Source organism: Microtus pennsylvanicus, chromosome 6 (genome assembly GCF_037038515.1).
Source record: "Microtus pennsylvanicus isolate mMicPen1 chromosome 6, mMicPen1.hap1, whole genome shotgun sequence".
Classification (NCBI taxonomy): domain Eukaryota; kingdom Metazoa; phylum Chordata; class Mammalia; order Rodentia; family Cricetidae; genus Microtus; species Microtus pennsylvanicus.
The window spans coordinates 75,884,748-75,912,149 of NC_134584.1; the positions used below are offsets into that span (position 1 = coordinate 75,884,748).

Below are 27,402 nucleotides of genomic sequence, written 5' to 3' on the forward strand. Positions count from 1 at the left end.
CCTTCTTTTCTTCCCATTCTGGCACTTACTGGCATAGTTGTAGTTTAAATTCCTCACTCATAAAAGTGTTAGCCTGTAAGCTGGGCAGTGGTGGCGCACGCCTTTAAACCCAGCACTTGAGAGTCAGAGGCAGCGGATCTCTGTGAGTTCAAGGGCAGCCTGGCCTACAGAGTGAGTTCCACAACAGTCCGGGCTGTCTCAGAGAAAAACCCTGTCTCGAACCTCCCCCCCCAAACAACAACAACAACAAAAAGGTGTTAGCCTGTGATAGAGACTGTCTATCTTGGGATCACTTCAGGGGAAGGACTTCCTCCCAGTTAACCTATTTCATTTAGGCAGAAACTTGATCAGGACACACCGGGATTGCGTCCGTAACTAACCCAAAGCATAACAAGTGTGTTTCTGACATGCTGATATTCAGGAAAGTTCCCAGACACCTCCAATTCACAAATCACACTCTCAGACTGGCTCTGTCCGTCACAGTACAGCTTGGACTAGCACATTGGCTTCTTTCCATCCGCCTAGTTTACCATTATGCCAGGATCGTGGGTTCAACTATTTTTGAACTTTTATTGACTCTCTGAGGACTTCACATCGTGCTTGCTGACCCCACTCATCCCTGTCCCCTTCTATTCACCCTCTGCCCTTGCAACCTCTCCGCAAAACAAAACCAAACAAAACAGATAACCAAAACCAAGACAAGTCAAACCAAAACAAAAAAAAGAATCTTGCCATGGAAGCTGTAGTGTGGCCTGGTGAGTCACACAGTGCACCCTTTAGTCCACACAGCTTGAGTTGTAAGTGTTCACGCTGTGAGTCATTGGTCCGGTCCGAGGCCTCTGATTTCTGCTACACTATTGATTCTGGGCTCTCACGGGGCTCCTCTTGGAGACCCTGCTGTCCTGTGCATGGAGATCCTGCTGCTCTGGACCTTCACTTGCTCCAACAGTTCACAGATGGGGTGGATGTTGTGATGGGCTAACTCACAGCCCTGGTTCTGGGCCTGGGCAGCAAGTGGATTGGTCAGCTGCCTAGCTTTCCCTCCTGGTCACCACCCAGATGAGCTCTCCAGCACTGCAGCTAGCTCACCCAACACAGCCTACTTCAAGGAGCTGCAACAGCTGTCCTGCTTTGGGACCCTCAGACCCAGGTCGCGCTCACTCATATTGCCAGGGCCAGCTCTACTGTTTTGCCCAGGCAACCTGCAGGCCCTCTGTCCCAACTGCTGTATGGGGAATATAGGGGGAGTCGGAGGGTCAGTTCTGCTGCTCTCCTGCCCGCAGGGCTGGCTCACCTGCATCCCCACAGTAGGGTATGTGTGGCCCTTTCTCATGTACTGCAGCTGGTGAGTGTCTGAGCTAGCTCTCCTACACTTGTGACCCAGGGCCAGCTCTCTCACCTGCTGCAGATGGTAATGGGAGGAGTGGGGGGGGCGGGAGTCATCTTTCCCTCATCCATGCCACCACAAGATGGGAGGAGGCCGGTCAACTCTCCTGCATTCATGGCCTCAGGGATGGCTCACCTGTGTCCCTGATCACAGGTCCAGCTCTAGTGTGCTGCCCAGGTGAGGTCCACACGGATGTATGGTGGGGGGGGGTGAGCGCTCCCCTGAGGGGTAGGGCCAGTTTGCTTGCTGCAATATCCAGAGAAGGGCAGGGCCAGTGAGAGGTGGGCTGGCTCAGCACAGCATGATTCCAATGGTTCCTTGCAAACACCAACCATGGACATCATCACAGACCCCAGCTGCTGTTTGACCACAGACGCAAGTGTGGTCCTCAGCAGCAGATTGGGCCTAGACGTCATCATGGCCCTGGCAACTGCATGGTCCCAGGTGGTGGGCTAGACTCCGAGCATCCACAAAGCCCTTGGTGGCATCTAGACCCATGGAAACTTCCCCAGACCCTGGCCTCTACAGGGCCATGGACCCAGACATGGCCCTAGGCAGCGGCTGGTACCCGGAAATCTCCACGGCTCCAGGTGGCAGCACTGTCCGTGGTTTATTTGGACGCTTTTCTCATTTCCAATATTTAGACAATTTTGAAGTCCCAGGAACTTCCTGTAAGATACAGTTCTGTCTCCAGTGTCACCTTGAAGAATTAAGTTCTGCCATTTCCTTCCTAATAGCTTTCCTACAGGACTCTCATCCTCCAGACAGTTGCTCGACAGAAATCTCACACTAGATCATATTACGAACATACTTCAGAAGCCTGCAATAGTGTGGGGATGGCACCTACAATCCAAGCAGGGCCTACGAGGCTCTTTCCATCTGGGCCCTGTCCATTCCATAACCGCGAGCACACTTCCCATCTCTATGGACTCTCCTGCTCTGGTATCGCATGTGGCCTTCGTGTCTGTCCTCCTGGGAGCGTGAGTTCTGTAGCGCATGCTGGGCTGCGCCCTTTTTCATGGTGGATTAATTCTGCATTGTGTAGACACATGCCCTGTGTGTACTTCCCAACAGCTGGTGGCTGTCTGGGTTGACTCCACGTGGGACTGCCATAGGGAATGCTGCTAGGGACACTCATGCACACGCATGTCTGTGGATGGATATCCTCATCCCCTATTTACCTTCTCTCGGAAGTGCTCATCAGGTATCCGAATCATCTGTTGAACTCTTTGGCAAAGCCTCAGCGACCTCTATTTGGAGGGTGTGTTCAGTTGACTTTTATACTATTCAGTGTGAGTGTGCAAATAGGCATGAGTGTGCATGAAGGGTTGAGCACAACTTGCAGGAATGGTTTGCCTCTTTCTCCCTTGTGGGGCCTAGCTCATCAGGTTTGGAGGCAGACACTATTATCCACCAAGCAATCTAGCTGGTTTAGTTATGATTCCATTGCTGTGATACACTGACCAAGGCAACTTATAAAAGAACATTTACCTGGAGGCGTGTCTACAGGTTCAGAGGGTTAATCCATCATCACGGCATTTAGTATGGAGGCAGACAGGCAGGCAGGTGGGCAGGGCACTAGGGCAGGAGATGAGAGTTTACATCTCAATTCACAAACGTGTGTGTGTGTGTGTGTGTGTGTGTGTGTGTGTGTGTGTGAGAGAGAGAGAGAGAGAGAGAGAGAGAGAGAGAGAGAGAGAGAGAGAAAGAGAGAGAGAGAGACTGGGACTGGTTTGAGCTTTTGAAACCTCAAAGCCCACCTCCAGTAAGGCCTCGCCTCTTAATTCTTCCCACCCCACCCCCACCAGTTCCACACTAGTAACCAGGCATTCAAATATAGGAATATATGTAGAGGTCATTCTTATTCAAGTCAGTACACGGGCCTTGTTCTGCTTATGAGACAGGCTCTTGCTACCGCCTGGCCTCATATCATGTAATCCAGGTTGGCTTTAGACTCTCAATCCTCTTGCCTCAGTGTATGGGATTCGGGAATTCTGGGGCCTCCCACACTATGCCTGGCTAGGTTTAGTCTTTTTGTGCATTAGGCTCTTTTGCAGGGCCACAATTCACTCTCCGGACTTTCCTCCCCTTTGCCTCTTTCTCTTTGGCAGATTCCCTTGCTGATTTTGGTAGGAAATGAACCTTTCAAACTGTCTAGACATTATTTATAAAGTATTTTGGGCCAGGAGGATGGACATTGAAATAATGCTTATCTGTGGGCTAGGCTCTCAAAGGGCCCGTTTTTCTATCAGAAGTTATTGGATAGGCCTATTTAGCTGCTTGCAAAGGGTTAAGACTCCTACAGCTGCTGGCCAAACAGACTCTTAATTACTGCACTCAGGTTGAAGCTTTTAAAGAATCATTTTGAAGTTTCCTGGTACTATTACCACCATTACACACTCACATGGAAACGTGTTGTGAAAAGCCTATGTCATATGTGCACCTGGAACATTGCAATCCTTAAAGAACTGTTGGTTGATAAAGTGTCTCCAGTGAATGATTTGGTATACACATTTCTTGGAGGGGAGGTAGTGAGCTCTGTTTTACAAAGCACGCGATAGGAAGGGATTTTCGTGGGCGCACTGACACGAATTCGCACTTGTCTATGCTACCTCTCATCAGGTAAAAAACCAGAGTCAGGCATTTACTTTCGGCGGGCTATCTTTGGAATAAAGATCGCCTCTCCTACTCGTGTAAATTTAATCTGCCGAACAGGACAGAAAAAGTGTCAATGCGGTTTAGCCACACGCTCCCTCGCCCTGAGTCCTACGGAGTGGGCACGAATGCTGTAGAAGCTGCAAAGAGGACGCCAAGGTGGGGATGTTAAGCACTCCCGCGCAGGCTGCCGAGCGGAAGAAGAGAGCGAGCGCCCGCGGGCGAGCCCCTGCACACTGCCCGGGTATACAGATAATGAGCCAATCATTTCCGCCCTCTCGCGCGCGCCGAGATAAGTCGTCTGACCGCGGGGACCCAGGCCTGCTATTACGAAGACTCCACTTCGGGCGCCCACTTCGGGGATCTGCCTGAGTCACCTGAAGCGCGCGAGTCCAGACGAGGGAGGCTCAGGCGCCGGAGGGTGGAGGGCGCGGACTGCGAGCGCCACGGCAGCTGCCTGTGGAGGAAGAGGAGGGGCGACTGCGCGTGGGGAAGAAAAGGAAGAGGCGTCCGCGAAAGGGCAGGGAGGAGAGCCGAAGGCGCCGGGGAGGGAGAGCAGGGGCGTGGGGGCGGGGGCGGGGCGGGCACGCCCGGGGTAGGGCGGGGCGGGGCGGGGCGGGGCGCGGGCTGTGCAGCCGGGGGCTGCCGGGATTGGGGAGCCGAGCAGTTCGCTTGCCAGAGTAGCTGGGTTAGGCGGGACGTGAGGGCGCTGCGCTCCCTGCGCGCTCCAGCCTGCTAGCTCCAGCCTGCTAGCGCTCTCTCCCGTACCTGGCCGCCGCCGCCTCGGAGCCCAGCTGGGCCTGCGCTCGCCCGCCCGCCGGCTCGCACCGCTGCAGTCATGGGGCTGCAGCCCCTGGAGTTCAGCGACTGCTACCTCGACAGCCCGTGGTTCCGGGAGCGGATCCGCGCGCACGAAGCGGAGCTCGAGAGGACCAACAAGTTCATCAAAGAGCTCATCAAAGATGGGAAGAACCTCATCGCCGCCACCAAAAGTAAGTGGGGCCCGCTGGCGTTCGAGCTGCGGCGTGGCGTGGAAGGCGGGAGGAGCGTCTTCCCTCCCAAGTGCGATGGCTCTGTGCCCCTGAACAGGGCTGGAGGAATAGGCGATTCCTTAGGGGATAGGCTCCAGGACATTCTTCCAGGCGGTTCGGGCGCGTCTCCCGGCCCGCCCCAGCTCCTCCGTGGCGCGGGAGCTGCCCCGGGGCTCCCGCCTTTCCCAGCGGAGTTCGTCTCGGCTCCGGCCAGACGGAATCTAGACTCGGTCCCGCAGTCAGTCAGGTTTTACTGCGCCCTAACGCTCTTTCCAGTCTCCGGCAAAACACCGACTCGGTTAGACAGTTTTGTCTCTTAACCTTTCCAAGGAACTTTCTTGGAGATTCTTTGAGACCCTCCCTGTAGTTGAGTTCTTCAAAAGTCCCTTAAGTACGTATTTTTATTGATTAAGTAAGCATCTTTTGTGTATTTTTTTTTCTGTCTTCCGAGACAGTCGCGACCTACGTCTCTCATGTGCTAAACCAGAAAGTCTACCTGGCTTTGTGCTGCCTTCTGCACATTCCTGCTGACTTGTGCTGAGCTGAGACGGGTTCAAAGATTGGGGTTTGAAAGGGTCAGTGGGCAGACTGCCCCCTGGTTCTGGCCTGCAGTGCCAGTGTGTAGGGGCTTGTTGCCGTCCGCCTTGGTCCGATCCAGTATTCAAGCAAACAGCAGACAAACAAACAAACAAAGAAAGAAACAGTCAAACAATGCAACCCTCAAGCCACCTCTGAGGACGACAGAAAGAGAAGTGTATTGGAGCTGTAGTGAGTTAGGAGTAGAGGCGGGTTGAAATCTGTGCAGAAACAGTTGCAATGCTCTACAAATAGAACGAAGTTCTCCAGGGCCAGGGGCTGGCATCCAGGCCACACTGAAACCCCCAGTCCCTTCCCTGAGTTACCGTGAGCACCCCTTTCCCTCTTAAAAAGACTCGGCCGCGCAGGAACCAAACACAGGCTCAGTGCCCAGCCTCTTGGTTTGGTGTTTATTAGGTTCCCTGGCTTAATAATTGCCATCCCTGGGAGTTGATTCCATGTGTTTGTAGACCTCGCCTCTGGAGCAATATCCCGGATCCACTCTCACCCCATTGTTTTGCATCCAGGATGATTAAGACATCCTGCGCGTTCCTTCTCTACTTTCCGTCCAAGGCCTGGCCAGTTAATGTTCACTTAATGAATGAGTTGAAATAGTTTTTAATGGGAAGAATTTAGTGCTGCCATCCCTATAATTTGGGAAGCAAGACACTCAACTTCTCTGGACCATCTCCAAGGTTCCAGTGGTTCTCTGACCTCTTTGGTGTTGCAGAGTTGGGGTTGGGAATCATTTTGTGATGAGTGGGTTATCTGCTGGGTGGCTGTCCAGGCCTTTAGCTCTGAGCTTTTTGGCTAGGTGGAAAGCAGGGTCTGCAAATGTAGAGGAATGACCATGGGCAGTGAGAGGTGTGGGGAGCATGAGTGGCCCTGAAGTGTATGTGCTAGGGTTTTCACGGCCCAGCGTTAAGGAGCGTCAATCACGGATGGGACATGTGGGCACCTTCTCGTTGTGCATTACTCTCGTGCCACTGTGTAGAGGACGGCTTTGTGGAGTTGGATCTTTCTTTCCGTCTTTATGTGGGCTACGGGAATCCCAGTTGATGCTTCTCCAGCCTGTTTTGTTGGGAAGCTAGGGAGATGAGGAGGGGGCAGATGGCAAAGTCAGTCTGGCCATGGGTAGGAAGCTATTTCTGTGACTGCGTGCTGGTTGCTCTGCTGGCAGTGAGAACCCTCCTGTTCCTGAGGCAGCCAGTGTAGGGGGTGGGGAGGGGATGTAGTGGTTGCTAGCCTTCCTCCTCAGAAGGTAGTTTCTGGAATTTGTGATTAGGTGTCTTAATCCTTGTTTATCTGGTTAAAGATAAACACAGAATGGGTAATCTTACTTACGAGAGCAACTAGACGGTATCTTTTCTAGCCGCATCCTTAACTGTGGGCTTTCCACAATAATAAAGGCTTAGGCTATGTCCTTTTGGCAAGTTGGGTGGACATTGGCCATTTCCCACTTGGCCAGTTAAAGTTGTCTTCTAGTTTGTAGCAGAGATTAAGAGGGCTGGGCTTAACGACGGAGATGTGGGTTATTTCTGCTGTGGGGTCTGGCTTGGTTGGGCGGGCGGGGTGCGGAGATGTGGGTTATTTCTGCTGTGGGGTCTGGCTTGGTTGGGCGGGGTGCGCAGTTCTTACCATGTTTTGCCTGATGCACTTGTTGCCAGCATCTGTCAAGTCCCCAGCATTGGAAACAGGCTGATGAGGTCACCCAACCAGTTGTCTTTCCATAACTTTGGGTTCTAGAGATTCAAGAAAGGACGTTAGGGAAGTATTTGCAGAAAAAAACAATAACCAAGCTGGTCAGGTTGCCAAATTGCTTCTATTTCTTGGTATTTTATACTTTGGTTGGCAGAACAAGGCCTTTTGTGTTCCTTGGATTGTGTGTTTAAATGATTTCTGTTCTTTGTTGTCCTGCAAGACACCCCCTACTTGTTTGAATGTCTTGAAATGTTTTTGAATTCTTCATGAATGTCTACATAAGTCGGAGGCCCGTGGGGCCTGCAGGCTTGCTGCGGTGTTCTGTCCTGTGGCAGCGGTAAGTACCGACAGTCTGATGCTGTGCTGGCAGCAGAGAAGTCTTAGCCTTGCCGATGGTTTCTGCAGTGAATTCACTTCTATCTCATCACTGTTTTGAACTATCTGTACTATGCTAAGTTCTTGAAATAAAGGATGTGAAATGTATAATACACGTCAAGCCTGGCTCTATGGTGCACTGCTGTGAGCCTAGGAGTCTGGAGGCTGCTGCAGCAGCTGTGAGGTGCACTGCTGTGAGCTTGGGAGTCTGGAGGCTGCTGCAGCAGCTGTGAGGTGCACTGCTGTGAGCCTAGGAGTCTGGAGGCTGCTGCAGCAGCTGTGAGGTGCACTGCTGTGAGCCTAGGAGTCTGGAGGCTGCTGCAGCAGGATGCAAGTGTTACACAGTAAGAGCCTGTATTAAGAACCTAAACTGTGGGGGCTGGAGAGATGGCTCAGCAGTTAAGAGCACTGACTGTTCTTCCAGAGGACCTGGGTTTAATCCCCAGCACCCATATGGCAGCTCACAACTGTCTGCAGCTCCAGTTCTGACACCCTTACACAGACATACATGTGGGCCAAACACCAATGCACATACAATAAAAATAAATAAATTAAACAAAACAAAACAACAACAATAGTAACAATAAAAGAATCTAAACCGTGGAGGGGCTGGAGATCTGGGTCACCTCTTAAGCACATACTGCTCTCCCAGAGGATCAGAGTTCAATTCCTAGCACCCCTATCAGGTGGCCTCACAACCACCCATAATTCCAGCTTCACAGGGATCCGACCCTTTTGAATTTGCACAAACATACCCACACACACTACACACACATAATACAAATAATACACAGTACAAATATAAGTAATAAATACAAAAATAAAACAAAAAAAGGAAGCCAAAGGGAGTAAAAGACTCAGTGATAGTAAACCTTCGATTTGGGCGGGCGCGAGTTTGTCTAGAGTAGAGCAGCGAAAGATGGCTGGGAACTCTAGCACTCACTGGTGTTTTCTCTAAGGAAGGGAACCTTGTCAGATTGGAAACAGCTGAGATTGGAAACAGCTGCGAAGGACCTGGAGCACTTGAAGTGCTGGGGGAAGAAGGAGGTGACCAGTTTGCCTGGAAGGAAGATTTCACATCCTAGCACACTGCCAGGAATGGGAAGGTCAGCTTCAGATTATGGCTGTGTCCTAACCATGGGAACCACTCCTTGGTATAGGAGGGGCTCTGTAGTAAACTTGTGTTGTCTGGTTTTGTGTGAACCAAAGGCCTCGGAATGGCCCCTCCCTGCTCCCATCACGTACAAATAAAAAGTCTTTGCTTGTTCTAAGCCTGGTCTAGATCAGGTCTGCCCAAACTCAGTTTTGATATTTCCAGGCCTGTGTGATTTAGTGGCTTGTACTTTGTTTTGTAGGAAACAGTGAAAGACCCCTTTCTTCCAGTGTCCGGCTCAGAGGTGTTCTTTTGGGGAATTTTCTTAAGGTGCCCTCACGTTACACCAAGATCGGGAAGATTGACAGTGATTTCATTTCTCTGTAAACCTGAGTGGGAGTGTTCTTTCTGATAGCAGTGGATCAGTGCAGACCGACGGAAATGGCTCAGGAGGTTCCGAGACACCTGGAAGCAAGCGCTTTGCATCCACTCTCAAAGCCGGAGAGACTTCCCCCTTTCACTGATCCAGATTTTGTTCCGGTAACTCAGGGGGAAGCACGTAGGGGTAATTCTGATTGCTGTAACTTGCTTCTAGCTCAGTCCATACTGTGCCTGAGAAGACTTAAGAAAGATTTGATGGGCAGAGCTGAGGAACCCGTGAGCAAGCTAAGAATCACACATCACTAGACTTGAGCCCTATTTGAGTACATCCATTTTCTGGTCAGGCAGATTTATTTATTTATTAGTTTATTTATTATATATACTGTATTCTGTACCAGATCTCATTACAGATGGTTATGAGCCACCATGTGGTTGCTGGGAATTGAACTCAGGACCTTCTGAAGAACAGGCAGTGCTCCTAACCTCTGAGCCATCTCTCCAGCCCCGATTTTTTTTTTTTTTTTTTACCATTGAGGATTTCAAGGGTTTAGCTTGTGTGAGGTTTAATCCCAAAGAACCATAAACCATGCTTGGAATGGCATAGGCTGTAATCCCAGCACTCAAATGATACAGATGGGTGGATCAAAAGTTCTCAGTCATTCGCTGATACATAGCAGGTTTTAGGGCAGTCTAAGATGTGTGAAAATAATGAAGATTCCAGTACTGGTGAAACAGACTGACGGGAAACCTGCTGGAGACGTGGGGGTAAGGTTGCCTTTTGCTAAGGGGGACAGAGAAAAAGACCTTTGGTCTGGGTTGTGCTGTGTGATACTGCTCCCCACCGTTTTGGACCTTGAGTGGAGGGTGTTGTTCTTTTAAAAATGCTGCAACATCCCTGGCGGCAGTAGGCAGCAGAAGTGCTGTAGGTCCCAAATGGTGGTGGCGGGCCATGTGGTGGCAGGTAGCGGGCTCTGGGAGCAGCCAGTCCCAGACAGAGATGGCTGTTGGTCCCAGAGAGGTGGCCCGAGCCATGGTGGTGGGCCATGTGGCGGCAGGCAGTGGGCTCTAGGAGCAGCCAGAGATGGCTGCCGATCCATGAGCAGTGGCTGGTCCCAGGCAGGTAGACACATGGCAGGCGGTCAGGAAACAGAGACATGGATAGACATGACTTGCAGAGTGAGGTTGAATATTTATTCAGGGGGTAATGGAGGAGGAAGGGTGAAGGGGGGGGACAGAGAGAGAGGGAGAGAGAGAGAGAGAGAGAGAGAGAGAGAGAGAGAAGAGGAGAAAGAGACAGAGAAGGGGGGAAGCAGAGAAGTAGAGAGGCAGAAGCGAAGCTTCCTCTCCGAGAGGAAGATGGAAAAGAGAGCAAGCTCAGGCAGGAAGCTGAAGATCAGCCTGCCTCAGTGGATGGGGAGGGGAGTGGGTGTGGCTTGTCTCTTAAAGAGACAGAAAACCATAACAGAGGGTCTGAGAGTAATGAGCTAATTCATCTGTGTTCATGGTGCCGTGAGCCATGGATTGTTCTAGGCCTGAGGCCACATCTGAATATTTGTTACATCACATGCAGATGGTTTGGGTCAGTGTTCTCTTACTTCCTTTGTTGGAATAGGTGTTGTAGATTTGTGCCGATGTAGCTACTAAATGGGAATTAGAGCAGTATAGAAAATAAAATATCTGAAGAAGCTCACAAAATTATACATTAATATTTTCCTGAACAGAAAGAGGTGTATGCGTTCCCTTGTCCTGAAGAGCTCCCCAGGGACCCCCTTTGTTTGAGGGCTTGAAATGCTTTGCCCACCGCGGGTGATTCCTTTTAGAGTGGGTTGGGTATCAGAAGCCACCTGCAACACGGTGTTGCTCCTTTCTCTGTTCAGTGAGCTGATGTCCTTGGGTCTTTGGGAATCTCAGTGAGTCGTCCTCCCTCCTTCCCATCCCCTTAGCCTTTTGTTCGTCTGTTGTGAGACACAGGCCAAGCTGTGTAGCCCACCTGGCCTCTTACTGATGACCTTTCTTCTGTCTCATTGCTGGGTCCAACACAGCTGTCTCCTCATGGACTATTTTCTAAGTTCTTCAGGCTTTTGCAGGATGACTGTGATAGAGAGAATGCTTTGCACTTTGTGTTTGAAACAGCTGAGCGGCCAGGTGTGGTGGCCTGCGGTGCTTTTTAATCCCAGCACCCAGGAGGCAGGAGTAGGTGACTCTGAGTTTGAAGCCAGCCTGGTCTTCAAGGGAGTTCTGATCAGTCAGCCCCTGTCTCAGACAAAACAAAAAATGTAACCAAAGACTGATGAACGAAGATAAGAATGAACAGTCCCTGTTCAAATGAGTCTCTGTTCAAATGAAGCCACCTGGGTCCAGCTCAGTGACCTTTCTGTATCTGCTCGTAGTAGTAAACTGGAATTTATAGAATGTGCCTCATTAGGTCACTACATGAACCGAGTTGATCTATGCAAAGCCTTTCAAATAAACTCAAAGGCAATGATTATGATATATCATCTATAAGGCCCCTTTCTTGGGGGTAAAGAGGCTGTTGTGGCTTATAGACCAATATCTAACTTTTGGTACTCACTGCTCCTAAACAATGTGTCTGCCCAGAGTATCAAAAGTGAGTGAGAGAGAACAGACTTCTCAGACTCTAGAAAGAGCCATGTGGTGATATTTTGTTTGTGATCTAACAGATAAAGCTTGCCTGAAGATCAGAGTGCAGAGCTAAGCCACTAGTTAGCCACAGAGGCCGGGCAGTGTTGGCACTCACCTTTAATCCCCGGCACTTAGGAGATGGATCTCTGTGAGTTCAAGGCCATCCTGGACTATATGAGATTGAATCTGTCTAAAAGTGAAACAGAGCTCATATATGATCCCAGCACTTTGAATCCCAACATCAGGGAGGTGGAGACAGAAGTGATATGGCTGGGTGGAGGGAGAAATATAAGGCAGGAGGAGACAGGAGCTCAGTGTAGTCTGAGGATTCAGTCTGAGATGCAGTCTGAATTCGTAGGGATAGGAGGGCCCCTTTGGTCTGAGCACTGGTAGAGGTAAGAGCTCTAGTGGCTGCTGCTCTGCTTCTCTGATCTACAACTTTCACCCCGATAGCTGACTCTGAGTTTTTATTACTGAGATCGATTATAATTCGTACTGCAGAGCCACATTCTGGCAGTGCTGGCAAAGTTCTAGGAATAAAATTAAAAGGAAAGCTCGTTGATACCTTGGGGATCCTGATTGACAGAGATGTGAGTGTCAAGGACAAGATGTTACCAAGGCTGTTAGAACTCCTGTGGCCACGTGTGGGCACGCAGCCAGGCAGGGGCGTGTTCAGTTGCCCAAGGTTGAAATGGTGACACCAGTGACCAGAAATTTTAGACACTTAGCATCACTGGGATGTTCTTGGGGACATTAAATCATGCTGGAAAACCATAGTCTGTTAATGTCAGTGTTTGCTCTAATAAGTTCATAGTGAGAAAAGATGAAACTTCAGGGAGAGGTAGAGTCCTGAGAGCTTCTAGACAATCTGCCCTGTACCGGGGGTGCCCCAAGCCACTGTAAATTGTGTTTTGAATGAGTTTTGAGTACATGTGGCATTGTATGGATAAATAAACTACATCTGACCACATGGGATAGTGATGTCTTTTGTCATGTGTGAGGTCTGCTGTTAGAAATGAAGACTTTGTCTCCTGGTATTCAGTGTCCTCTAAAGACCTTTGATTTTCTAGAAGTATTTTTTAAAGACAACTTGTCAAATTAGCTTTATTTCCAATTTTGGAGGCGAGTGTTGAGCTTTGCAGGTTATTCTGTGTCTTGAATGTCTTACTAGATTCCTTAAAAGTTAAACCTCAGAGACAGGTTTATTTAAATGTGCATTTAAGTTATTTCTTAATAACTATTATATATAATAATATAATAATTATATGACTCAGTGTTTTAGAGTACATGATACTCATGCAGAGGACACAAGTTTGATTCCCCAGCACCCACATGGTATCTCACAACCATCTGAAACTCCAGTTCCAAGGGATCCAACACCCTTTTCTGACCTATGTGCACACCAGACATGCAGATTATACGCATAGACATGAAGACAAAACATATACATATTTAAAATCTATTTAAAAATCTAAAAAATTAAGCATTTCCTATTTAAAATGTATGTGATAGTAGTTAACTTTAGTTGGATTATCTGCTTTACTTGATGCTAAACTCATGACTGTCATATAGTAAGACTTACTTCATGGTGTTTTGTTTTTGTGCTTAAAGATTAGGTTTTCAGAGGTTTAATGCATGTCCAAATGACAGTTTGGTGGGGTTGGAACGCAAGCTTGGATTTGCCTGATTCCCCAGCCTGTAACCACAGTAACAAGCCATCCCAGAATAAGGGTGTACTGTGGTTTTCTGAGGGCTGTTACAGTGATAAATCCTGGTCATCTGAAGGTGTGTATTTGACGAGCTATAGAATATTTTTTTTCATCTCAGCACAGTGGCAGTGATGTACAATTTGAATTGTGACCATTGTGGTTATTGTTATAAGTAAAATTGGCAGTTTAAGTTTAAGATATTCAGAATTTATTTTTGCTTATGATCCAGTATAAGGCATAAACCTCCACTCAAAATTCTTTTTCCTTCATTCTTATCTGACTTTAACTGCGCCTTTCCCCTTTCCTTCTTCCCTTTTCTTATTTCTCCTCCTCCTCCTTTCTTCTTTCTTCTTGACAGAGTGTCTTAGGTAGCCCAGGCTGTCCTGGAATTCTCTGTAGACCAGGGCTGACCATAAACTCCCAGAGGTCTGCTTGCTTCTGCCTCCCAAGTGGTGGGACTAACAGTGTGTGCCACCATGATCAGCCCCTCCCCATTCCTTCTTTTACCTTTTACTTGAAAAAAATTTAGTAGACTTTTTTTTTTTAACTTTAAAATTTCAAACTAGGCCCAAGGATGTGGCTTATTGACAAAGCGCTCTGTAGTATGAATGAGATTCTGGGTTTTATCCCCAGCACTGGAAATAAAAGTTCAAAATATTTCAGAAATATAAAAAGACAAAGAACTTTATAATTACTATCATGTATTTCTTCTCCAGCTTCAAAAGAAATAAAAGCTGGTTGCTTCGCTCATTCTCCCTGAAAAGCGGAAACTATCCATGCCTTTTCTCATTGTTAACTAGACATTTGTTTGTTTGTTTGCCGTTTTTTCAGACAGGGACTCTGCAGGTCTGGATGGTCTGCAGACTAGGCTGGCATTGAACTCACAGACATCCTCCTGTTTCTTCTCCCGAGTGCTGGGAATACAAACGTATGCCACCATGCCAGCTACGTGCTAGACATTTAAAAGCTTGGCACATAGCAGTTTCTGTATGCTTCTAGACCGCATATGGTGGTTTATACATAGAGTCCCCCACCACATGGTATTTGTGAGATTTAGACTTACTGATAAATAGTTCTGCTGCCTTTTGTTCAGCCTTCATGAAATGAGTGACATTCATGCACTTTAATTGGTGTTTTTTGCACCTTATATCTGTGTTTATATTTGTACAACTAGTCCCCAGCTTTTATTTTGGTAGTGAACCTGTAAGTATAACTTGAGAATGTTCATTACCAGAGCCTGAATATGAGAAACCGAAATGACTGCCTTTGAAAATGATCTCCAGTTACTGAATCCAGGCGTCTCTGAAGACCTTCTGAGGTGCTGAGCCGAGCTCTGGGCCTGGGAGTGCAGCCCTTACTAGCTGTGTCCTCTCCCCAGCTCCGCGCCATAATCAGAGGAAGCCAGTGTACGTTTCAGACCTTCAAGAAATGAGTGACTGGTCTGATCAGCAATAAAAAACCTTGAGAGCTTTTAAAAATTTAATTGAAATCGGACTTTCAGTGTAAGGATGTAAAGGAAAAATGATAATTGTGTTTCTAAACACCACATACCTGAAAAGCTTTGCTAAGTGTGAGCTGCTCGGGCGGAAGACTCTTGAGTATGAGGCAGGGTTGTTTAGCGTCCCGTGATAAGTTGGAAATACAAGTGCAAGCGGAGGCCAGAGAGAAAGACAGGGAAATGGTGGGGACACAAGAAGGAAAAAGGAGCCCTTCACCTGGAATCCAGTCCGAGTCTCTTGCTAGCAGTGAGGCATGAAGTTCATGGAGCTGTCAGCCTGCAGGTGGTTTCTGCTTCAAGACACCCCTCATTTGCCCATTTATCAAAGAGGAAAGGGAGAAAAAGGTTTTCCTTTTGAGATGCAACTTGAGAGCCCCGACGTGGTACAGATCAGTGGCTACAGCTGAGAGAATTGATTGATTAATTGCCCCTTCTCCTGCCTGCAGCTCTGACTGGGCATGTCTTGTTTTCTGCAGTTCTCTTGGAGAAGCCCAGAGCCTTGCTTTTGGGTGTAACTTTCCTGAATATGTCTTAAAGTTTGCTCTCCATTAAGCTAGTTTTCTTAAATCTCACTTCTGCTTTATAAACTGTCGAGTCCTGAAATTCTTTTCTGTGTTGAAGTCATGAGTCAACGTCACTGACCGATTGGGGAAACTCCTCGTGCTGCAGGAGGTAGCTACTTGGAGCGCTGTCCCTTAGAGTTGACAGAACCATGGCCTGGTTTACTTAGTTCTCCAAATATGGAAGCATTCTTCCTAGACTGGCCGGAGGACCGCCTCTGCATTGACACCCTTCCTAAACAGCCAGACGGAACGTTCCCACGCCGACCTTCTGCGAGTAGGGAGGCAAACCATGTCAGCTGCCTCTGATCCAACTGGGCTGGCCTCTTGGTTCAACTAGAATGTCTTCTGTTTCCTGAGGAAGATGTTAAGCCTGTGCCACTTAATATTTCATCACTGAGGTGATTTCTCCTCACGTGTTGATTTGCTCACCCACAGGTACCTCTGCCCGTGGGTGCTGAGGCAGTGTGGCCAGGGAGCAAGTGGTGGTGAGGTACCCCATTAGCTGGAGCAGCGTCCCCTCAGGCCTGCATGTTGGATGTGTCATGGCTTCTAGACAACTCTCTGCTCCACTGACTGTAAAGTTGGCATCATCACATAGAGTCTGGATGATGTTGGGGAAGTTATTTAAGCCCTCAGTGCCTAAGGTTTCTTTATTTGTCAAAACTGTCGTTGAGTGATCTTACGTGCCCGCACACACACATATGTATATATACACACACATATACATACACACACATATACATGTATTTATTTTTTGAGTCAGAGTCACACTTTGTTTCCTTTGCTGCCCGGAACTCAATATGTAGACCTGGCTGGCCTCAAACTCTTAGAGATCCACCTGCCTTTGCTTCCCTCGTGTTTGTTGTTTTTTTTAAAAAAGAGGTAGTCTTTCTGTATTTAAGCTTACTGACTCCAAATTTCTGGGCTCAGTTGGTGCCCTTGCCTAGCCTCTTAGGTACCTCAGCTGCAGTTGAGGATTCTGACCCTGCTGGGTGGTAGCATCAGTACTCACATCAAAACATTTAAAACCATCAGAGAGCCGCTTATAATCGTTATTGAAAGCTCTGTCTGACCAAATGTGTGGTGCAGGCCTTAAATCCTAGTGGGAACTGCATAGTGAAGCGATGTCTCAGAAAACAAACAGTCTGTCCTAAATTTCTCTGGTTGAACAGTATTGCTAGCAATAAAGATAAAGGAATAGAGCCCAGCAGTGGTGGCGCACACCTTTAATCCTAGCACGCTGGAAGCTGAGTGAGTTCGAGACCAGCCTGATCAATAGGCAAGTCCAGAACAGCTACGGTTACACACAGAGACCCTGTCTTGAAAACAAAAGCAAAAGTAAACAAAACAACAACAAAAGAAACAGTCTTGGGATATGGGCTTGTTATCCTGTCTCTCTCTCTCTCTTCATGTGCCCACATGTATGTCTATGTGAGGGTGCTAGATCCCCTGAAACCTGACTTACAAACAGTTGTGAGCTGCCTTGTGGTTTCTGGGAAATGAACCCAGGTCCTCTGGAAGAGCAGCCAGTGCTCATTCTTTCAAGATGGCAGTATTTTAAGGGTTAGAGCTGAATACAGGCCTCTCATTGATTGACTAGGAAACTTGATCTGAAAGTGTTGAAATTCACAGCCCTCCTTCATAGGTGAAGGTTGTGTACTGAACCCCTGGTATAGCTAAGTACCTTCTGATTTTACCATCTCAGATCTTACGGTCGCCGCCCAAGGCATATCTAGCAGCCATTTCATAATTTCCTCTGTTGAAGGAGAGAGAGAGAGAGAGAGAGAGAGAGAGAGAGAGAGAGAGAGAGAGAGAGAGAGAACCTTGAAAAATTTGAGGATAAAGCCAAAAGTGCTTGGGATTGGGAGAGCCATTGACAAATTAATACAATTATTTGAGAATCTGATGGATAGTACTTCCGTCATTGTGACCGGCGAACCCTGCTTTGCTTCGTCAAATTCAGGTCAAAGGCAGCAGAGGTTTTAGGTCACGGTGATAAAGTTAGCTGTACTTACTGTGTGGCCTGAGGCGAGTTGCCTGTTTTCCTCCTCTGTACGGAAGCCAAACTGATTTAATCCTTGCAGCATTTTCGTTTTCCTGTTTTTCCTTTCAGGAAAGTAGTAAACGTAGCATGGGTTTGCTGGTGGAAAAAGTTTAGAGGCTTGTTCACACCCATTATACACCAGTCGTGTTTGTGTCTGTGGGGCAGAGGTCACCTGGCGTACCGAGAGGCTCCAGAGGAGACTGTGCGCTTGCGTCAGGTAGAGCTCCAGCGTGGGGAGCGTGAATTAATTAAGAGGCAGCTTCATGTCTGGCGGCCACTCTGCCATAGAATAGTCAACACTACTAACTGGTTTCAGCACGTGGAAGAAGACAGCAGTGAAGTTCACACTGAGCTTCCTAATCAGGAAAGAGACTCCAGATTCCAGAATAGTTTGAGTTCTGACAAGATACCACAGGTTAAAAATTCTATACCATGGAACTTTGTGTTGTAAGCAAAATTATTAAAAATACTGTGTCACATTGCCTTTTGCACACGTGTGATGAGTTCGGTGTTTAGAATTGGATTCCAACCCCCAAACCCTGAAACAAGCATGAAGAATGGCCACCCATCTTGTAGAACTGTGAGACCAAAGGAGGGTTAGGGGTTTCTGAGTGAAGGGAGGCCAGCACCATCAGGTCTGCATGGTGTTGGAGCAGTGATGCTGCAGACAGGGCAGGGCATCTGAGGGCTCGTGAAGGGGGCGGCTCGTCCTAAGGCTGAGCACTGACCCCAGCAGCGTGTTCCTCCTGACTCGGACACAGAGGACTGCGCACTTGGCCTGGAGGTCTTCCACCTGGACCACGGGTGCAGGAGGAGAGGCCCAGTTTAGAGCTGGTCTGGGTGTGGGGGTCAACGTTCCTTGCTGTGGGAGGTGAGTCTTGGCCACTGCGGAAGTTCAGCCAGAGAAACAGGCTTGGCAGGAAGGAGTCTGGGGACATGTTCATTTGGCTTGTATGGCTGTGTGTTTCAGGAAGAGAGAACTGGGCTCATGGTTGCAGAGATACTTCACGGAATTAAGAAAGGAAGCTGTGAGGCCTCCATGGAATCTGGGATAGCGGCAGCATTGGCTCAGGGCGACCTGAGACCTGGACTCGAGTCTTGTAGTTACTTTCCCATTTCGATGACAAAGTCCTGAGAGCTTAGGGAGACAGGTTTGTCTGGCTCAGTGCCAGCGGGATGCAGTCCATCTAGATGAGGAAGGGCATGGCAGTCTGGCAGGTACCAGGAGCAAGAGCAGGAGCTGGCTGCTCACATTGGATCCACACTTGGGAAGCAGAATGAATAGGAAGTGGGTGGGGCTGTCAAGTCTCAAGACTTATCCCATGACTTTCTTCAGCAAGACTCTTTTTTTTTTTAAAATAAATATTTTTATGGTTTATTTAACTTTTTTATTTTATGTGCATTGGTGTGAAGAGAAGATATCAGATCCCCTGCAATTGGATCTTCAGACAGTTGTGAGCTTCCCATGTGGGTGCTGGGAATTGAACCTGGGTCCTCTGGAAGGAGTCAATGCTCTTAACCACTGAGCCATCTCTCCAGCCCCTCAACAAGACTCTTAAAGGTCTTGCAGCCTTCTCAAATGGGGTCAGTAGTTTGGGACCAAGTATTGAAACATGTGATCCTATGGGAGAAGTTTTGCATTCAAACTACAAGGTTATAGAAGGAAGTTTCAGAAGTGTGGGAACGGGGTAGTGATGAGAGGAAATGGAGGGAAGTGTAAATGAGTGTGAATGAGTGTACAGAGGAATGTGGAGAGTCACAGACGCCAGGGCAGAACAGCCAAGGTCTGACTTCAGAGTTCAGGTGGCATTTCATTAGTAAGAGTCTCCGTGGCTGAGCAGGAGTGGGGAGCCTGACATAGCCCTCTTTGCCGGCTCCCTTAACGCAGGGTCTCTCTCTAAACCTTGAGCTAGGCTGACCTCCAGCGTGATCTTCCTGTGTCTGCTCCTCGTAGTCCTGGGATTGTCGGAGTTTTTACTACCGTACTGGGGATTCAAACTCAGGTCCTTTTGCTTGCTCAGCAAAGTGCGTTCCCCACTGAGTAGTCTCCACCTGAAAAGCAACCTTTAATCAGGAAAGGTTTTTTAGGTTTATGGCTTTAGTTAGTGGTCACTTGGTCCTATTGCTTTGGGCAGGTGGTGACAGTCCATCATGGTATGAGGTTACGTGACAGTCTTTGAGAATACCTCTTTGGGGTTGTGCTGAGTGCCCTATGTAGTAGCTGAAGTAAGGATTGGGAAGAGAGGATGGAGCGAGACAGCTGCTATGCAATCTCTTGCTCCTTTGAAGTCACCCTTGCCTTCGTTGGTGTGTAGAAAAGGCTGATGTGGCTATGCAGATGAGCCTTTTGGTGACCGAACACAAGCAAAGAATCCGGATGTACCCTCTGTCCACAGATCACAGGGTGTTGTGTGCTGTGACAAGGTTGAGTGCCTTTTTGGCAGGCACTCAGGCAGACTTGAGTGTCTGGTTGACTGGCTCTTTTAAAACAAAAAAGGGATTGAAAAAAGTGTTTTTTTTTTGTCTATAAAACAGGTGAATTTGTTAAAGAGTTTGGAATTTTTGTGGCTTTGAAATTTAAGTTTAAATCCTTAAGACCGAGGGTCATTTTGCGTGTTAACACCTGAGTTCACTGCGTGAGGCGAGGACAGAACAGGGAGAATGGCGCCTCCAAGGGAGCCTGCGCAGGCCTCTGAGAGCCTGTGACCTTTGGAACGGTAGAAGAGCCAGCAGCAGGGGAAGGGCACCCACTGGCTTTTCCAGCTGTGGCCGCCGTTTAATAAGTTACACAAACTCTCTGAGTTTATATTAGACTAACATGGAATCCGTGGGTGCTAAAGATGACCTTCAAGGGAAGACAACTTTCCTAGCACTTAGATTCTCCAGCACTCCATAAAAATAGGGTGGGCTGGAACCCGTCAGTAACTTCAGCGTTCGGAAGCTTCAGGGTCAGAGTGCTCTGCATACCTGGGCCGGGGTATTATTTTTTAAAGTCATGAGGCTATAATATCTGCAGTAATTATCTTAGGGAATCAAAAATGTTTTCAAGAAATTTCCTTTAAGCTGCTGTGGTGGTTTGACTGAGAATGGCTTCCGTAGGTTCATCTATTTGAAAGCTTAGTCACCAGAGAGGGGAACTGTTTGAAAGGATTAGAGGGGTTAGCAGGCTTAGAAGGTATGGCCTTGTTGGAGGAAGTGTGCCACTGGGGTAGGCTCTGAGGTTTTAAAATCCCTTGTGAGCCCCAGTCTCTTCCTGCCTCCTGCAGATCAGAATGTAAAACCCTCTTCTCCAGGGTTATGGCTCTCCATGTGTCCCCATGCTTTCCCCGTGCTGATAATGGACTCACCCTCTGAAACGGTAAACCAGCCCTCCAGTTAAATGCTGTCTTTAGTAAGTGTTGCCTTGTCCTGGTGCCCTCATAACAACGGACAGATGACTAAGACTTGCTAAGAGTCACAGGAAGGACAGTCATCCTCAGATGGTCTGAATTGGTGTCTGCCCTCTGTCCATCACAACAAGGGGCCGCTGTTTGTCTTTTCACCAAAACAAGATTTCAAAAGTAATGTTAGTGCTGATGATGTAGGGGACACACAGGCGCACTGACAGCTGATACTGACTTATCCTGGGAGTTGCCTCTGGCAGGCAAAGGCCTGTGTTAGTGTTCTCTGAAATCTTAAAGGTTTTGTTTTGTTGTCCCGCAGATGCACAGCACTCAGTTGGCAGAGTGCTCGCCAGGCTGTGAGGCACGGGGAAAGCATGGGGACACAGTGGTGGTGGCAGTGGTGAAGCCGTGCTCTCTTGAGGCGTCAGCAGCTGTGGTCACTAGCAAGAGATGAACAGGAGTTGCAGAATTGTGCCCTCATCGAGGATTTATAGACAGTTACAAGGGTCACTGAGGGCTCTAAGCGTCTCAGGCCCCAGGATTTACAGATATTTAACAGCTGCTGAGGGTCTGATCCCTCTCAACAGTTAGCAGTTGCAAGGAGGGAGTGCTTTTCTCTGTTGGGTCGCTTCCTGCTGTGCTGCTGTGAGGACACCTATTTAAACTCATAGGTCACCAAGCTTCAGCTGGGTGGGACCCTTTCTGGCTTCTGCCCTGGGCTGTGGAGTAAGGAGCAGCTCTTGCCTGAAGCCTTTTGTACCAAGTGTGCTGCTCCAGCCCTTTTCTCAAATTCCTGGGGTAAGCACGGGTGTGGGAACAGTCCGAATAAGAAAGACCAGGATGTCCCTGGTGGAGCCCGGTCACAGGGTGCCTTTGACCTTAGCTGAGTTGATGATTCTTGGGACTCTGAAGACAGACTTAGGACATGTTGATCATAGTTGGCATGTCTGCCTGTACCTCTCAACTCCCCACACTGACTTGCAAAGATCAGCTTAGCAGGGGCCAGCCGGATTTGTTTTTGAATTTCTGTTACCATTTCTAATGGCTTCTTATATTTAACATGCTGAAAGGTATCTACATTTTCAATTCTGTCATCAGATATAGATAATTTGGGTGAATTTTCTTTGTAATGTGAGGAGAGGCTGGTTGTTAGTTGTTTGTGTCACATAAAGAAAAGCTACAGAAAAGGAAAAAATAATAATTCCACACAGTGACCGTATATATGCTTTTGTTAGATTTATAATAGAACAAAGTCTCTTGAGAAACATGTGTTTCAAAAAGACAATTTAAAAATTCCCAGTGATATAATAAAAGTTAATTTATTATTTAGGCAAAGACGAAGCTATAACATTAGACTGTCTTATTTCTTTTCATTTAATTTTTACATGTATGGGTGTTTTATCTGCATGCATACCTATGCATTACTTTGCACCTGGTGCCTTTGGAGGCTGGAAGATGGGTTTGGTTCCTCGAGAAGTAGAGTTGCAGACAGTTGTAGGCTACTACGTGTGTGCTCTTCCAGAGGATCTGGAAGAGCATCTAGTGCTCTTAACCACTAAGCCATCTTCTCCAGCCCCCTCCCCCCATCTTGTTATTTTTAGAACAAAAATGACATTTGGTTTTCTCATGCTGTGTGATTTTGTTCTTAACTAAATTTTTTACTTACCAGGTTTATTTTACTTATTGAAACTTTGCCTTGTGTAACCAGTTCTGTGATAAACAGTCTGATATTCTTTGTTCATGGCATCTTGTTCCATTTAATTGCTTCCGTTCCCTCTCCCTGCGTGTGACCAGGAAGGAGCCCTGCTGTAAAACTTTATCAGTGTTGCCCAGGAGTCGGGCTTCTGAAGACGTTGACCTCATGGCTTCTCCTTAGCAAGCTGCTGCCAGGTTCACCTCTTTCCTGACCTTGCCCAGGTGTGGCTTCCTCTGTAGAAAATGGTCCATTGCTGGTGGTTAAGTTGTGTGGTTGCTGGGCCGTGCACTGGGAGCGAGTCTCCAGGACAGCTTGTCCCCACTTGCTGAGCCTGACGCCTGTGTGCGGCAGAAGAGCCAGTCTACAGGCTTTGACCCACTTGGCCATTTTTTTTCTTATGTAGTCACAATTAGGTTGGTGCTGGCTAATTGCCAAGGTTGAGGATTCTGAAATCAGTTGCCTTTTGCCTCATGCTTGCAGAGATGGTCTACACATCACACCGTTTTTTGGAAGGTTGAAAAAGAAGGAAAGGGTGGCCTCTGTCATTTCTAAGACTTGCCAGTGAACTCCTGCATAATCTTGTGGGCCACAGGCCCTCCCCACCTCCAGACAGGACTGCTCTGTGTCACCCTGGCTGTCCTGGCTGTGTAGACCAGGCTGGCCTTGAACTCACAGAGATCCACCTGCCGCTGCCTGTCAGAGTGCTGGGATTAAAAGCATGTACCACCGCTGCCTGACTTAGGCCACCGTTTTTTACAGGGTTTTCTTCGATTTAGAAGTAGGTATGGGAAGGGAGTCACAGCGGTTCAGCCCAAGGAAAGCCAGGAACAATAGATTTTAATGGCTGTTGACTGAGAAAGATTCTGCATCTTGCAGTAAACAGTCCTCGAGGGGAGGGTGTTAGTGTTTATTCTCCAGGCCTCTGCTGGGAGAGCGTGCTGTGAGCAAGGGGCACCTAGATGGTGTACCTAACTAGAAAGTCCTGTCTCGGACTAGGAGACAGAACAAAGGGGGCTGCGAAATTGAGCGCTGCGCTTTTTCATCAGGAGAGGGCATTCTTGGTGTCAGCTTTCTGCCGCTGTAGCAATAGCTGAGATAATCAGCACAAGATGAAAGGTCCACCTCACCCCACTCAGTCCCATTGCCTTTGCTGTGGTAAGCGTGCATGATGGTGAGTGGGCACCTAGGAACAGTAGAGGGGGAGGAGAGTCCCCTTAAAGACCTCTACTAGGTTCCATCCCTTCAAGGTTTGGCCTCTGTCCAGTAGTGCCAAGCTACGACAGTATTCAATGGAGGGGATTTTGGGGGTCATTTACAATCCAAACTGCAGCACCTGGGCATCTGGAGTAATGAAGGCTGTTTAAGGAGAGGGGCCTTGGTCTGGGTAGGGTGGGTGGTATAGTTGGCAGTGAGATAGGAAGAGGGGGAGGCCTTGAGGGTGGAAGAGAGGACTGTGTCTCGGGGAAATAATACTGTCTAAGGGGAAAGTTAGCGTGACATAGTGGCTTCTTTAGGTTTGTAGAAAAATCTGACGTTCTCAGCATGAAGGCAGAAAGTCACCGGGAAGCCAGTGTCGTCTCGTTTTTGTCCTGGTTGGTGTTTTCAGTCTTTGCTGTTCTGTGCAGCTCATCTTGATTTCTCCTCATCTGCTGTGGCGTCCATGGCTTCTCTCGAGGCATAGCTTCTGCTCCCTTGATTCTGCTCTCTGGTCTTCACTGCAAGGCTTCTCTCAGTCCTACCTGATGCTCTTTCTTCCCATGTTATTCCTTGCAGAGTTGGAGTGGCCCAGCACAGTTGCAGTGTCTGCGTTTGGAAAAGCTGGTCCAGCCTGGCTCTTGTTGGCCCTTGGCTAGCCTGTTTGCTGCCTCTGGAGTGTTGTAAACCTGTGATACTGAGCAGGTTTGTGTAGAGTTGCAACCTCAGCAGGGCTCAGAACAGGGCCAGGTGGATTGAGAGGCCAGGCGATTGACAGATAACACGCCTGACAGTTGTGCTGTAGTTTGCTATTTATTTAAAGCATACAATTTGGTGACTTTTGTTTGTTTGTTTTTTTGAGACTTTTTTTTTTTTTCTGTTCAACAGCCCTGGCTGCCCTGAGACAATGGTTCTGTATACCAGGCTGGCCTCGAACTCACAGAGATCCTCTGCCTCCCTCGTGCTGGGATTAAAGGTGTGCGCCACCACCGCCTAGCTGGTGGCTTTTCCTGAGTTAACAGATTTGTGCAGCTGTCATCATAGTTTTAGAATAGGTTTTTCACCCCCTAGGAAACTGCTGTTTTGATGGTGATAAATGTATAGGAGGAGTGTTGCGTTCCTGCTTTAGTGCCCTGCTCAGGGAGACTCTCCCCGTTCCTGCACTCTCTCCCCTTGCCTACCTGTTGCATCCTTAGTGTGTGTCTCCTGGTGTGATGAGTTTTGTGTCTGTTAGCGTCTGTTTTTCTAGGAATGTCAGCCTGGGGAGATGGGTACGGATTACAGTGTTGAGAGTGTGGTAGGTCTGTACTAAGATGTTTGTAGGATGGGCTGCAGACCTGGTGTCTGCAGCTGGTGAGGCGGCTCAGTGAGTAAGGTGTTTGCCACTTGAGCCTGGGGACCTGGGTTTGATCCCTGAAGCCATGTACAGGCGGTGGACAAAACCGATTCCACAGATTTGCCCTTTGACCTCCCGAATTTGTGCCACTACCCCTAGAGACTGTTAGTTTTAAAAACTAGAGAGCTAGTTTCCTCAGGCTTTTCAGATGGAAACGGAGCCTAAAAGGCAGAGCAGATCTGTGCCTCACAGCGTAGCTCATGCTTCCACTAGAGACAAAGCGAGCTGTGGCAGAAAATATTTCTTAGTAATCATTCGGAGGAAGGAGAAGGTAATGCAGCATGTTCACAGTGTGGGATCAGTGTAAAGTGATCAGGCACTTTGTGCCCCTCCCCCTCAGGTGGGATATGTGAGTCTCTGGTGTACGATACGTCTCCATTTAGAACAGTCAGGTTCCTCATGCTCACCAGACTGCTGGCTTCATTGGATAGCTGGAGTTAGTCTGACTTTTAATTCTCTTCTGTGTTCAAGCCATCTTCCCTTCCAGTTGGGTACGATAGTGAGCAGTGAGTAGCTGACCAGTTGCAGGGTGCTTGTAGCTTCTTTGAATTTTCCAGCAGTTGAGGGAAGTATTTTAGGCTTTGTTCAGATAGCTCGTGAATTTTCACAGATGTAGACATCAAGATCTAGAGACCTTGGATAAAGTGATAAATGTTCACAGTTTAATTGGCTGGGTGAGGAGTTGAATTCAGCTTGTACATCATGCATCTATCTGTGTGCGCACACTGAGAACTGGACGCAGGGTCCGTGTGTCCACACACGTCTTCCATGGAGCTGTGTTTCTAGGGTCACATGATGCATCTGTGCGCACACTGAGAACTGGACGCAGGGTCCTTGTGTCCGCACACGTCTTCCATGGAGCTGTGTTTCTGTGTTTCTAGGGTCACATGATGCATCTGTGCACACACTGAGAACTGGACGCAGGGTCCGTGTGTCTGCACACGTCTTCCATGGAGCTGTGTTTCTAGGGTCACATGATGCATCTGTGTGCACACTGAGAACTGGACGCAGGGTCCTTGTGTCCGCACACGTCTTCCCTGGAGCTGTGTTTCTAGGGTCACATGATGCATCTGTGCGCACACTGAGAACTGGACGCAGGGTCCGTGTGTCCACACACGTCTTCCATGGAGCTGTGTTTCTAGGGTCACATGATGCATCTGTGCGCACACTGAGAACTGGACGCAGGGTCCGTGTGTCCACACACGTCTTCCATGGAGCTGTGTTTCTAGGGTCACATGATGCATCTGTGCACACGCTGAGAACTGTATGATGCAGGGTGCGTGTGTCCGCACACGTCTTCCATGGAGCTGTTTCTAGGGTCACATGATGCATCTGTGTGCACACACTGAGAACTGGACGCAGGGTCCGTGTGTCTGCACACGTCTTCCCTGGAGCTGTGTTTCTAGGGTCACATGATGCATATGTGCGCACACGCTGAGAACTGTATGATGCAGGGTGCGTGTGTCTGCACACGTCTTCCATGGAGCTGTGTTTCTAGGGTCACATGATGCATATGTGCACACACGCTGAGAACTGTATGATGCAGGGTGCGTGTGTCCGCACACGTCTTCCACGGAGCTGTGTTTCTAGGATCACATGATGCATCTGTGCGCACACTGAGAACTGGACGCAGGGTCCGTGTGTCCGCACACGTCTTCCATGGAGCTGTTTCTAGGGTCACATGATGCATCTGTGTGCACACACTGAGAACTGGACGCAGGGTGCGTGTGTCTGCACACACCTACCATGGAGCTGTGTTTCTAGGGTCACATGATGCATCTGTGCGCACACACTGAGAACTGTATGATGCAGGGTGCGTGTGTCCACACGTCTTCCATGGAGCTGTGTTTCTGTGTTTCTAGGGTCACATCTTTATACTGAATTCTCTCATCAGTTACTTCTCTGTTGTTGAGAGATCAACTTAAACAGGAAAGCCTCCTCTCCCCCAGCTCATGGTTTTAGAGCAGTGGTTCTCAGCCTTCCTGGCGCTGAAGCCGTTAATACGGGTCTTCATCTTGTGATGACCCCACCATGACACTGGTTTGTTCTACTTCATAGCTGTAATTTTCCTATGCTT

The 27,402-nt window shown here is 48.3% G+C and overlaps 1 protein-coding gene across 3 annotated transcripts in view; it reads left to right on the top strand.

The window, feature by feature from the left end:
- Positions 1-4,703: 4,703 nt before the first annotated feature.
- Arhgap10 (Rho GTPase activating protein 10) overlaps positions 4,704-27,402 on the top strand; it is a 263,662-nt gene continuing 240,963 nt past the window's right edge. For 2 of the 3 annotated variants that reach the window (XR_012910917.1, XM_075976492.1), the window contains exon 1: positions 4,753-5,034. Coding sequence is in view for 2 of the 3 variants with exons in the window: in XM_075976492.1 (XP_075832607.1) it covers positions 4,881-5,034 (154 nt within the window). In the remaining variant the exon portion in view is untranslated. Of the gene's footprint in view, positions 5,035-27,402 lie in introns of all 3 variants that reach the window. The other variant, XM_075976491.1, reaches the window with a different exon arrangement.